The sequence below is a fragment of the Calidris pugnax genome, unplaced genomic scaffold (assembly GCF_001431845.1).
Source record: "Calidris pugnax isolate Ruff unplaced genomic scaffold, ASM143184v1 scaffold164, whole genome shotgun sequence".
Classification (NCBI taxonomy): Eukaryota; Metazoa; Chordata; class Aves; order Charadriiformes; family Scolopacidae; genus Calidris; species Calidris pugnax.
This window is the reverse complement of record NW_015090895.1, coordinates 396,531-411,004: the sequence shown is the minus strand read 5'-3', so window position 1 is coordinate 411,004 and position 14,474 is coordinate 396,531. Positions and strand designations below refer to the sequence as shown.

General features: G+C 35.5%; 1 protein-coding gene across 1 annotated transcript in view; it reads right to left on the bottom strand.

The window, feature by feature from the left end:
* Positions 1–14,474, bottom strand: part of POLA1 (polymerase (DNA directed), alpha 1, catalytic subunit) — a 209,903-nt gene that overhangs the window by 97,252 nt on the left and 98,177 nt on the right. Inside the window, exons 32-33 of the mRNA XM_014948364.1 lie at positions 14,252–14,433; positions 12,347–12,478 (exon numbers count right to left, since the gene is read on the bottom strand). Of these exons, the coding sequence (XP_014803850.1) occupies positions 12,347–12,478; positions 14,252–14,433 (314 nt within the window). The remainder of the gene's footprint in view (positions 1–12,346; positions 12,479–14,251; positions 14,434–14,474) is intronic.

The window sequence follows — 14,474 nt, the reverse complement described above, 5'->3', positions numbered from 1 at the left end:
CTTGCATTTTCTTTGACTAGCCTATTTAGTTTAAGGATATCATGCCACCTCTGTTTTTGACTCTGAGTGTCTTTCCTATTGAAACATGTTTTTTAACAGCCTCCTACCACTGTTACCATGTTTGATCCATTCCAGACAGTTTAGTCTCACCACTAGAAAAAGTGGAAAAATTTGTAGCTAAGGATTTACCTGCAATTAAGATGACAGTGGAGAGAAGGGGAGGGAAAAAGATCGCTCTAGATGCCTTTTATCTGGAAAAAGAACTGGCCTGCAATCACATCAACTCCATCGATACGAGAGACTGAGCCTTGGCATGATGCTGGTTTCTCATGCACAGATTTGTGTCTGGTAAGGCATTAGCTGAATTTATATAGAAACTAAATGTACTTCTCATTATGAAAACTTGTCCTCACTCCTAGATAATTTTCCTTATTTTCATTAGAATCTCTGATGCTCCTCAAATAGGTATTTGCTACTCAATGACACCTGATTACCGAGTGGCATCTTGCCACTAACCTCATGAAGCACTTCACAAATGGACTCAGCAGAAAACGTATAAAATAAAACTTTGCACTATCCCTGACCATTTCTTGGCAGACAATATAGGCTTATTTTGTTAATTCTAAGTCCTTAAGATGCCTGACTCACTCTTGTTGGGAAGTCTCCAAAGACAAATCAGATCATACAGAATTTCAACGATGAATTCCCTACAAGGCATTTCACTCTTTCATTTGAGGGGTTGGGGAGGGAGCAGGGGTGTTCAATCCTAAGACTACCCTATGTTTAATCAGCCAGGAAACTCTCAAGGATCATATCAGAATTCAGTTTACTCCATTATTGCTACTTCACTGATTGGGTTAAAAAAAAATTAACAAAAACTAAAAAGGTGAGCCCCAAAAGACGCCACATTAAATGAACAAGACAGTATAAATGCTGATCCCTTATCACAGAAAGAAAAAGAGAGGTAAAAAGCAGTAGGAGGGAGGGGAAATTTGATTAATTGCTGCCTTCAAACAAGCAGAAGAACCACATGCAAATACTAAAGAATAGTGTGAAAAAGCATCACCAACACCGCATGAACTACTGGAAGACAACCTAATATTTCTAAAAAGCTGTATTAATCTTAATGCCATTATTCATACACATACATAAAAAGAGAAATTCTACTGAATTCAAATTCTATATTCAATCTTTGTGCTTGATAGGTGGTCAAAGGGCAGCCTGGTATCTGATAGTTCTACTGCAAGATCATCCAGCATGAATTGCCTCAGTATGAGAAAAAAATATGTACTATCCAATAAAAAATATTACAGCAATTACAAAGTTTTTGCAGAAATCTAATGTTATATTCTGCATCAAAATTCAGCATATGCCATTTGGTGTCTTTGTATTTTGGGGAGAGGGGGGTTCTCTGTTTTTAAACAATTCTGGCCCCTTTGTAGTATAGTCAAATGTTGCTTTGGATATTAAATTGAGAATTTATCTTAAATGGAAACAAACAACTTCGCTAAAAATTAGACATTTATGACTTGCAAATTACAGATACTAATTATTTTCAGTATATACAATTATGATATTCTCAAGAGGTATTAATTTTGGGACAGATGTGCTTTCATCATGTAATTTGGAAATTAAGTTACACTCTCACGTATGGGAACTCAGAAGTCTGAATTTGTGTAAAGATAGGATTGATAGAGAGGAATTTTGTCTTGCTAATTTTCTCTCTCTCTCTCTCTCTCCCCCCGCCCTTTCCTCTCTCTGATGAGAGTGTGGCCAGCAATCCTCACAGCTGGGTTGCCTTGCACTCAAAGGAATGGGGGCTGACTGCAGAGTTGATGAGGATACACTTCCACTTGACTCCACCTCCTATTTTGTCCTTTCAGATAATTCTTCCAAATCTAGTAACTTCTAAAAATTTAAACAAGAATTAAGGCATACCAATCATAAAATATGCACAATGCTAAATACTTCACTTCCATGGCAGAGTGCAGAAATTAAGTGTTGTTAATGCAAACATCTTTAGAAAGACATTAAAAAATATACATAATCCAAATTGAAGGCATTAATACAGAAACTTCCATCAAATGAGACTAAAAGGAAGCATATTGCTATGCTGGCCATATTTTAATTAGGAAAGGAAAGCATATTATTACAAAAATGTTCTCCAACGTGCATGCTTATCTTTCAAAGACAGGGCGTGACAAGTGATAAAGGAAAAAAGAACACAAGAAAAAGGCCAGTTGAATAAATCTCTGGGATGATACTGTTTTTGAGTGGGTGTATTAATTAAAGAAATCCATTTGGGAGTTCGTGTTTTCTTGTTTTCCACATCTGAACTGTAGCCACCAATACAGAAAGGAGACAGACAAGACAAACAGAAATATTGCTTTTTGGTCCAGTATGAAAAAACAAACCGATCTTCAAACATCAACATTTAGTTTATACTATTCCACTGGAAGTTGAAGGTAAAGATGCAAGCCATTTGGAGCATATACTACAATTCTGAAACAAGTTTTTATTTTTAGATGGAACAAGTTCAGTCACTGCATAAACATTTCTATCTAGATATCTTTACTGGTGGTTGTGGATTTTTCATGTCTCTCGCAGAGGCCACTTACAAAGATAATTTTGTTTAGGAGAAAAGGGAAACATCTACTGCAGAGCCCCAGTTTTCATGCAGAAACCCAGTACACCTTTGGAAAACCCCAGAAATTTTTCTCTCTCATACATTTGTGGACTAAAAGTCTAACACAATCTACTAGGCTGAAGATACTTGGATAGCTGAAACTCTTCAGATGAAAGAAAGTGAACAAGACTGTCATTTAGCTGCTGTAACACTTTTAGCAGGACTACAGCTTTTTCTTTTTTCCTCTTACAGGATGCTGCAGCTGTGGGCAGACTGAAAAGACAGTAATCTTCAGCATGACATGGAAATAGGGAGGGAAGGTTCATAATTTCCCTCTATAACTCCCTGAAGGGGGGGTGTAGAGAAGCGGGGGTCGGTCTCTTCTCTTAAGTCACAGGAGATAGGACAAGGGGAAATGGCCTCAAGTTGCTCCAGGGGAGGTTTAGATTGGATATTGGGAAAAATTTCTTCATGGAAAGGGTTATCAGACATTGGAATGGGCTGCCCAGGGAAGTGGTTGAGGCACCATCCCTGGAGGTGTTCAAAAGACGGGTTGACATGGTCCTCAGGAATATGGTTTAGTGGTGTGTGTAAATTTTTATTTTTTTTTGGTCAGAGTTAGGTTGATGGTTAGACTAGATGATCTTTAAGGTCCCTTCCAACCTAGACGATTCTATGATCTTTAGCAATGCAAGGTCCTTTAAAACAGTGTGCCATCACAGAACATGTGGGACTAAAGCACAGGCAGAGCTGTCAATTCACCAGGCTGAATTTGCAAAAACAAACAAACAAACAAAAAAAAACCCCAAAAACCCCTCCATCATGTCCATATGAACAAAAGTAATAGAATAACTAATGTTCAGTAAATAGTAGGAGTAAAGTCTATCAGTAGATGCCATATAATGAAATATCTAGCTAACTTGACTGATAAGCTTCAAGGAGACCTGCACACAGGATGCTACATATGGGCCGACACTCCTTTTGGAACACAGATTTATTATCTGACTACACATCAGAATAAGGTTCTGCACTCAAATTGTACTATTTCCCAAAGCAGGCATACAAAGCAGTTATTTCCTTAATGACTGGGAGTTAAAAAGAATAAAAATAATCCACTTGCATACATCCACTGCAGGAAATACTGGCACTCTATAGAAAAACAGAGACTGTGTGGCACTTACAAAACTTTGACTTCTGAACATGATGCAGCAAAGCAAACACAAAACCTTTTTATGAAGCTATGTCTAATGCAATGTTATTCGGCCATTCTTCCTGCAGATGGGAACATTCTCACTTAAAATGAAGTACCATCCCTTTCTCATCTCAGATGATCCCAAACTTCAGTGGTTTTTAAAACTGTTTTTCTTAAACTTAAACAAACCTGTAGAAGTAAGAGTTCCGTGAGAGAAGAGGGGCAACAAGTGTCAACTCTAAGACAGCACAGGCTGCTAAAATTGACCCTGGTGTGTCCTGGGACAAAGGAAATCTTATAGAGAATTTATTGCATTATCTCTGGTACTGCTTAGACTTCTCTTGGCCCCATAAAAGAAAAACTATAAATTCCCTAGAAGTGTCATTCAGCTAGGGGGCTGCCTTCCCCATCCCTACGCACATGAATGAAGACACAAAGGCAGAGGACTTTAGCTAAATAGTGCTGCCCAGACTCATGGCTCTGAGGTTTTTTCACATATATGACTTACTTCCAGGAACCAAGCCAAAAGGTCTGAACTACCCATTTGATCTGTTCAATCCTTGAATGCTTACACACTCATCCATTTTCTCTTGCTGCACCGAATACTAAATAACATAAAGAACTAAACAGCTGTTTCAATTAAGTTGAATATAAGTTTTTGAAATAACCTTCTAACTACAAAGTTTGTATGTGATGAATTTTTGAATACTGGAATCACTTCTGTTGAGGAATACTTTATTTAATTTTTCTAAGAGTATTTTACCAAGAAATCAAGCCGTGAATAAACATTACTGGAAATATTTTTGATACTTTTAACTGCTTTAAACTAGAAAATGAAAATAATTATTTTAACATCTAAGGGTAGGAAAAATTAAACATCTACAAGACCTATTCCTACTCTGTCAAGAAAAAGCATGCTGAGGGAAACACAGACGAAGTTTTTCACGTATGCCCTCTGTTGCCTCCAACATGCATGATTTCCTTATTTAATAATCTTCAGCAATGTGGACTATGAAAGGCAGTATCAAAGATGCTTACAAAACAAGGTAACTTAGTTTGGGTAACTTAGTTTCCCAAATGCTATAAAATTTATTTTAAGCTTTTTTTTTTTTTAAAGGGTGAAGGCAGGTTCATAATAAAGACTAAGAAACTTTAGGATAGGTAACTTAGATTTCTTAGAATTATTACAAAATATTCCACATTTTGTTCTTTTATACGCCCATTCAAGTCTGAATTACCACAAATGGACCCACTTTAGTGTTTAAAAAAAAGGTTTAAAGCAAGTCCTTTTCACCTTCTAAAATCAGTGTAGGATCATGCATTTCTGTATTATTAATGACTTGTAAGAAACAGTTTATGATAACCACATAATTTTTAGGTCATAAATGTCAAACAAATTTATCCTTGTGAAAAGAACCACATCCAGTGAAAACGTTGTCTCTTCAGCTTCAAATTTTAACTTGGGTTCTCCTGAAGGATACAAGGTGCTTGAGTGCCATAAGCATTGCTAGTTATGTATATATCAACTGGCATCAAGTATACTCAAAGCCAATAGACCTTGTTGCTTTCTGTCACCTCCTAGCAAGCTGGTTATAACATGGTCTCTATTGGAAGTTTATGTAGATTAATATAGACTTAATCTGGTTTGATATTTCAATAATTTGTTGTTCCAAGTTATTGTAGTAAATGGCATTAACTGTATCAAAATCCCATGAGAACCGGTGGTTTTAAAACTTACTTTAAGCCTTGATTAGTTTCCCAGGACTTGTGCTTCTTGTAATGTCTCTAATTAGAGACTAGTGGGATCAAAAAAACCTAAATTGAACATAATAAAAACCTAAACAGATTTTAAATGGGTCTCAAAACTACTGTAAAAAGATGGACATTGATCCTTTCAAGACCAGTGATTTGTCATAAAACCTCTTGTGATCCATGATTTGTTATTAAAATAGCCTCAGAAGAAGCAAATCCTACCAAGCTATATAGCATCTATAGCACTTCTGTCAATCCATGGTATCCACAGGAAAGCGCATTTGCTCATTCTCTCTCAATGTAGCTTGCTCAGGCTGTGGCAGACCTCTCCATAGGCTGCACAGATTTGCCCCAGATTTTAAATTCTTGGCTACAGAATCTCCTAACAAATACTGCTACTAGTACACTAAAAGCTACATACTTTGCAGTCAGTTTAAAGCCAGATCAGATACACAGAGCTGCAACCATATCTCTATGCTGCAGCAAGCACATGCTCTCTAAGTGTTGCCAAAATTCATCATTGCTTCAACTGGGGCAACAGATCAGTTCCAACAGAGTACCTTCAAAGACAGTGCTTTCTGTAATCCTCTGAAGACAGTACCATCTTGTTATTAGATGAGTGATTCAATCACCTAGGTAAACATTACACACTTGGTGGCAATCATAACGATGACCATATTTACCTGTGGGCACACTTCCTGTAACGTGATCTTCACAATACTGCCATTTATAAGCCTAAGCAGACAAATGATTGTGATAATAAGCCTTTACATTCCTGTATTCTACCTACAGAGGAAATTACAAAGTTAGTTTAACTCTATTGAAGCAATCCCCATTTCTTAAAACCTGTTCCACGCAGTGGCCAGCCTGGGGAGCCTTTTCTACAGAGAGCCAAGAGAGATAACTGGTTGTCATTAAGTCTTCTCTGGCAAAGTACCACACTGCGGGCTAAGCACTAGGAAGAATCAACAGATACTGCTCTTTTGCTTATGTTCAGTCATTCTCAGTGGCTCAAATTTGGAGTGCAGAGAGTCACGCTCAGCCTCACTCAACCATCAGCGAGAGGGATGCATGTCCATCATGGCTAGTAAAATCCAATGAAGAGAGTTAAACCCTTTGTAAAGACATATCGATCATTACTTTGAAACACTTCACTAAAAATCATATTGATGCTCAAAGTCTAAAACAAACAATTCCTTCACAGGGCAGATCATGGAGAAGTTGCCGTAATAGTGAATCAATTCCAGTTAATAGACACTATGATGCTGTGACAAATAACTGCTTACTCGTCCCCCAAACGTACTATACATGGTGACCAAAGGGTTATCTTTTATTATTCAATAAACATAAATTATATCAGAAAGACAGATGTCTAACCCTTTCATATAGTAGAATACTAACTGCTCTGTTAAATAATCAAGATATTTCTAATTTCCTCCTGGTTAACCAAAACATGACTCTAAACACGACTTATCTGTCCATCTCAATCAAGAAAAGAATCAGAAAATGCTACTGTGGAGGGGAGGAGAAAACTCTTGATAATCCGGTGGCAGCCTCCCTTCCCTCTCTCAGGTCCTCAGTAAACTGTGAATGGAATCACATTAATCTTTTATCTTTCACTCCAATTGCTTTCCATTCTGCTTTGACTTGGAAGCTTTCAGTGCTAAAAATAAACGTCTCGGTTTCTGTATGTATAAACCAAAATGACAGTGATACAAGCGCAAACTTGGAAAAGACTCAGAAACCCATTTCCATACAAACAGGAAGGTTTCAAAATAATCGCTGGAGTTAATTTGATGGCAGAGTCTCGCTCTCTGATTGTGCCTACCACGTCAGCTGGTGTCACAATTCCTTCTATTTTCTGGCCCTACCTACTCTTCATCACATGCCCATATACTTCTAGTACTACTACCACAATGATAAATAATTTTTTTTACTATTGCCACTGCTAAGCACCTTTCCCTCACACCAAAGAGGCTTCTTACCCCTACTCACCCACCAAACAAAAAAGCTTTCAATCCATGACTGTTGTGAGAACATGATTACAAAAGTCATCACCATCATCTACAATCATATTTTCACCTGTTCATGTGGTGTACACCTGTGGGATGTTGGCAACACACTTGATTGAAAGTGTGGGAGATTCCAGGTTCACAACAAGCCCTGTCATCTTTGTTCTCCTAAGCAAATATGCCATGCAATCCCAAAACCTGTGTGAATGCTATTGCCTCTTATAATATTATCTTGTTTATATAACTTTTACTTTTTTAAGTGAGCAAAATACTAATGCAAAATACAAGAACATATACACAATGGTCAGAACTGCAATATATATATATATAAAATAATCAAAGATCTTGAAAAGTGTCCCAACATGCTTTTATACTGCGACCTAATGTGCAAGCAGTAGACCACCCCACCACAGGTAAGAAATGAGAAATTTTGAGGGCTATTGAACACTGAATTTTCGCAGCAGAACAGTATAAAGTTATTTAGCAGTGTTCAATAGCCTTCAAACTCACTTCTGCCTGTGGGTTACATTGGTCCAGTAGAAAAAGACTATAAAACAAAAACAGTGCAATACAGGTTGGACCAAGATTTTTTCAATCTTTTTAAAACACTTTTAAAGTTTAAATCATTTTATGCATTTTGAAAAACATCCAAAGATCTAAAGACGCCATGCGCTATTAACTAGAGAACATATAAAGAGCATCTATATAAAAATGGGTTTTAACTTATAAATATACTAATAATATCACAGGTGTATATTTAAAAATAAGATTAAAAAACTGCTGCTTCAGGGACAACAGTTTGCTCAAATGACATATTGTATATATTGGGGGTTTTTATTCAGTTCTTTTTAATTGGCAAAACTAACACCTTGATAGCTTAGTAAAATACAGAATTCATTTTATGGATGTGAATATTGATTTGTACGGGGCTTTTTAACAGGGGATCTAAGAGTTGGCATTTATTTACCAAGTGCTAAAAATGAGCATTTGAATATTCTAATGGGAAACACAAAACAGTTTCCATCATAATAATTAGATCCACTTACTACAAATTACATTACACCCTCCTTATGCACAAAACCTGGTCAGTTTTTTCATTTATGCTTGCATATTTCAGCTTTCATCCATTCCCTAGCATGGATGTTTCATTGATGGCTGAGGGTAACACTTCAAAAATGAACTAGCTAAACAAACTTCCCAGCAGCACTTGACAGAGCTACACCTATTCTTCCCCATTTCCAAAGCAGTACAGAATTAATTACCAGTTCTATGGATCTATTGTAAGTATAATAGACTAAAGAGCTATCACAGACACATTTATTGTAAAAGCACAATCCCAAGAGTGTCTAGTAGAGGGCCAAAACGATTAACACAAATGCTTTGTCAGATCAAAGATAAAACCTGCACCGCCCAATTGAGGAATGAATTAGAACAGTGGGTTATCTTTCAAATTAACCAGGGCAGTTAGTGAGGAAAATTTCATGAAAGTGTAATTCTTAGCCTTTGTGAATCCACACAGCAGGCATTCTGCCAGCTGACAAGATGATGAAATTTTCATGCTTAAAAAAGCCCTCTTCATTTCCCAATTTAGATTAGCTAGCGTTTCTCTCTCTTTTCATCTATTTGCTCTTCTGAAGCAGAATTAAAAAAAAAAAAAAAAAAAGCAAGCACACAACAGGATCAATCTCTCATAGAATAATGCAGTTCTGAAAAGAAAGAAAATCTTTGCATGTCATTTTTTAGATATATTTACAGTTAGGAGTAAGATTATCAAAATTGATATTGTTAATACCATTAAGAAATCCGTAAATACTGGAGCAATGGTAGATATATTTTGGAAGACAGATAACAAACATTTCAATGTTTAATGGCAAAAACTGATTGTGGAAACAGAAAATTTTACATAAAGGCAAGTAATTTACAAAAACAATGGGAGTGTAGGAGGATTACAAAATTCTATTTACGTGCTTATATGTGCATCTTTTTAAAGGAAAGGAGTGTATCACCATTGTACTTATTTATTTATCAGTTTCACGTGCCAAAAAGGATAAGCAGATTTTCCACTTTTATGGCACTTCCCCATGCCCTTAAATTTACACAGCCACATATAAAGCATTTCAACAGTCTAAAGAAAACCATATGCAATGATCTCAAACACTTAAAAAAAAATCTGATTCAAACCTCACTGAAAAAAAAGTAAGCTTATTCTTTTCAGTGAGCTGCGGATCAGGCCGAAAGCGTCCCGATAGGGCTGTCTTCATAAAAGAAAGCTCATTATTTTAAAGGTTAAAAAATTCATTTTCGCATTTTATGTTTTTGGATTATGTGCCATTTGACCAACAGAAAAAGAATAATACCTTTTTTTTTTTTTTTAAATTAATGGAATGTCAAAGTTAGACAATATATTTGTCTTTTTTAAATTGATATTTCTGTGCCTTTCACGTGCAACCACTACAGTGGGAGATTGTTAAATAAGCGTTAAATAAGTTTCATCAGATGTTTTGTTCAGACAGTTCTTTGCTATACTACTTCTGGGTGTGTCTTTATAGTTTATAGGATTATATGGGTGTTAGTGCAAACAAACATTTGATGAATTTCAACTCCAGCTGTTATACAGTCACTACAAGTTCTTGATGAAAGGAATAAACTTGATGAAAGGAATAAACTGAAACTCATAGCATCTAAGATTTTCTAAGGACAAAATTTACTCACCCAACTCTGTGGAAAGCCCTTTTTAAAAATTAAAATTATTGTGCAATTTGGAAATTACTTTTTACAATAAAATAATCCCACATTTCCCGAGTCTGAATCTATTTCACAGTCAAAATGAAGTTTTAGACTTCATTATTATAGCTAACTAAGTTAAAAGTAAATTCTCAGTACTAAAAATATAAGCCAGTTTATAAAGCTTTTACTTACAAGGACAAATGAATTCCTTTTCAAGGACACTTCATTATCCTACATACCATGTAGTAAGATACTTAATAGATTTTAATATAATGTAAGCAAATTTCAATGTTCAATATTCAAACATTTCAGTTTGTTTCACAGCTTGGTCTTAAAAAAACAAACAAATGAAAAAGGAGAACAGAATAAAATATTACACCACTTTTTGTTCTTATTAGTAATAAGAATTTTACCTTGCCTTAAATGTATCTTCATTCATCAAGTCTACTATTGCACATTTTATGCACGTTGTTTTCTAGCACTTTATATGCCAGAAATTACTTAGCATGCAGCATTATATATTATCATAGTGTACATATATAAAATCTTAAAAAGTGGATCAGAAGGAACTTTTACACAAAAGCAGTCTGTGTAAACATATTACTTTGACATATTGTTTAATAACACATTGTATAATTTAATATAATATGCGTAGTATTATCAATTGAATGATAATTTTGCAGTCAGGTGGACTTTGCAATAAAGTAATGTGAGATCTTGTGTTTTGGTAACTTCACCTATCCAAGTCATCTACCTTTAACTTCAATGGAAAGGAACAATCTGTCCCTACTTTGTGAAATACTGCCTGAATTTACATACTCTAAGAAAGTTTTGAAGGTCTTTGCTTCAAAAGGAGCACAAAAGAAGTATTTATACATCCAGTGAATATTACATTTCCAGAAAAGAGCTTAGAAAACACTTACCTACAATTGCAATAACAACTAATATAGAAGATAACAAAAAATGCATACTTAGTATTAAACTATAATGATAATTCTTAGTGTTGTAGCTGCTGTCTGCAAAGAAAATGCTCCACGGATTAGGTAAGCTATTTGTTTACAGGCCAAAATTTCAACAACAATTTTACATTTTTGAGTATATAAAAGTTTATGAGCACTTTATGAGTGTTTATGAGTGCTTTCAAAATTGATTCTGTCCAGAAGTGTAAAAACAGGCAATGTTGGGACAATCAAAAAAGGGAAGGCAGGCAATAGGATGAGGAGATCTATGAAAATTTGACCAAAATGGCTAGCTGCCAATTCATAAAATATGATGCTTCCAGCATATTAGAGATGCAAAACATATCGATATAATTTAAAAATCACGGTGGGTTTTTTCCTAACCAGTCACTACTTTGGACAGTGTGAAGACGGGAACTTCAAATATTATACTTTTTTTCTTCCCCACAATGCCATACAAAGCCAACCACTACCATCGGCACTTTGGATTTCTTGCACTGCCCCCCAAAAAGATAATGATATCAAATTAATTAACTATCCATCTTTCTCCTCTTTTTCCCCCCTCTCAACCGTTTTGCAGAAAGATTCACAGTATTTCCCTTCCTATCGTCCTTCAAAGAATTTTTACAAAGCTACATTCAGTTTTCCTTTTCACAGTGTAACACAATATACATCAACTTGGGTTGAAGAAAGAGAAACAGATTTCAATTACATAAGAACCTGATATCTGCATATTTGATAGGCTTCAGAGATTTTCTCAAAAGCATTAAGACAATAAATTTTCTGCACTTTTTCTTCTAAAAATTTGGAAAACAGAAAGCTACTACATCTGTAATAATGCTGACACACAGTTACAAAAATTTAAACACATCTGACTATCGTGCCTTGAGACTGAACTGAGAAACAAACATTCTAAATTAGTATTTGAAATCATTGTTTATTTTCATAAAGTTGGGTTTTGATGTTGCATGCTATTACCTTGAATTATATTTAAAAAAAGGTAACATGTAAATCACCAAAAACTCAGCACCACTTAGAAAACTCATTTCATACAGCAGAATATTTTCTGAATACTTACATTATAGTATTTTCTGAGGTAGCGTCTAATATCCAACAGTAATTTGTTGTTCATTTGAACCACATTGTTGAAAGGAGGCTCATCACACTCCGTCTTACTGCACCTTTGCAAGCTGGGTTCAATAAATCGCCCCTGAAAAGAGAAGTGTAAAATTAAAAATAGCATGCATTATTACAACAGGTGATGGTAGCAGAAGTTATCTGAAGAGTTTAGACATAATACGTATTTTTTAAAAATAATAATCTTAAAGAGCCTCTAATACCTAGGCCTTCTTTCTTCTCATCACAGTTTGCCCATCCATATAAAGACTTCTCTGCCCTACAGGTTTCCCTGTTCTCTTCTTAACAAAAGGTCTTTTGGAGAATATGCTTCTTCACCCACTACAAAGTTAATCGATCAAAAAAATGATGTTGAGTAAAAAAATTCAGCTATGGACAAATCACACTCCCCTGGCTCCCTGAAACAGCAGGTTTGTTGTTTTATCAGGGACATCAAAGTTCTGCCCAAGCCCACTGATCAGAACATTGAAATCAACCTTATAGATACCTATTATGAAATTACCAACAGGGCTGTAGAGACAAACCTCATGAGAATGTTGTTAAACAAGAATGACATGGTCATCTTTTATTTTCTCCAGTTAAGAGAATATCTCCTACAGTTTTACACCATCCCATTCCCCTGACTTTCAAAATCTTCTGAACATCTGACATTAAAATTTCAGAACCTGGAAGTGATCTGTGAACAGCTGAAATTAAGTTGGTAGAATTCTCATTAAAATAACAACAACCTGGTAGGTTGGACAGTTATAAAACTTTAAGAAATCTTTCTTTTCAAGGTAAGACTTCACTTCTGTGAGCAATCTTGGCTAAACCACCAGTCACACCACTAAATAATTCCAGGTGGAAGAGAAAGGGTTTTTTTTGGTTGGTTTAGGGGTTTCTTTTGCTGTTTGGTAGGGGTTTTTTGTTTGTTTGCTTGACTTTTTAAAGGAGTTTAATATCCACGTCTCTCCAGTTAGCCCATCTGCAAGCTGTCAAGCCTACATGCAATTAACTATCTTATTTACAGCTGTAATGAACAAAAGTCAAGGATTCACAAAGTATCACTCGATTTGTATGTCTTTTCCTCTTACTTGCGTCCAAAGACTGCTTTATTTTGATTCAAAAAAATGCAAAACATCTGCTGTTTGTCCAAATTAACTTAAAATAATTACTTTTAATTTAGATAAAAGATTTATTTGCTTTCAGTTTCAAGGTTTTCACTACTCCAAAGCTCGCTAATTTGCCAATGACTAATACATACATAACATTGCTGCAGAGTTAAATACTTGGCCCTATTTCAAGTTGTGATCCAAGGTCAGAGATACATTTTTTGGCAGAACTTCTCAACAAGAATGTACCCCTATGACTTTTCATGTTCAATACACAAAGACAGAGGGAAAGATAACACAGAAAAACCTTACTGTCAGGAAGGGAGGTGGGATGTAGCAAGATAAAACACGAGTTCCAAAAACACTTTGTTCCAATTAATATGATTTAGGATAAGGAATTGCCATTGCTATAAGAAAGTTTCATTAAATAGAGAACTGGAAGTTACTAAGGTGTTAAGATAAGGATTCCTTAAAAAGTTACAGCAACAATCATTCACGACTGTGGGCAAACAGATTAATGAAGCCAGATAATCTCACGTTCTGCTAGACAACACAGCTGAAATGCAAAAATGGGAAAAATATTTCAGCACTATCCTATCAGCATTTTTCTGTTCCAAAGCTATAAATAGGAGGATCCAAACAATATGGTATCTTCTCCTACATCATACGAACCCCATCTGAAAAGCCATTCTCTCTACAAGTATTTTTCTCCCTCACCAATGAAGAGAAATGAAACAGAAAAAAAACCAACTAACCGAGCCATCAAAGACATTGTCATAAATATTTTCTGTTCCGCATTTGAGGCAGCAAAATTTGAATCTTTCACAATCCCTATATTTCTCCTCATCAGTGAGCTGAGCTGGGCCACCAACCAAGGCATCATTCTCCTCATCTTTATGGTAATGGTGATGGACTCTGAATTGGGAGGGATCCAGTCCTATTAATAAGAAACAAAAATTTCAAAAGACTAAGAGGTCA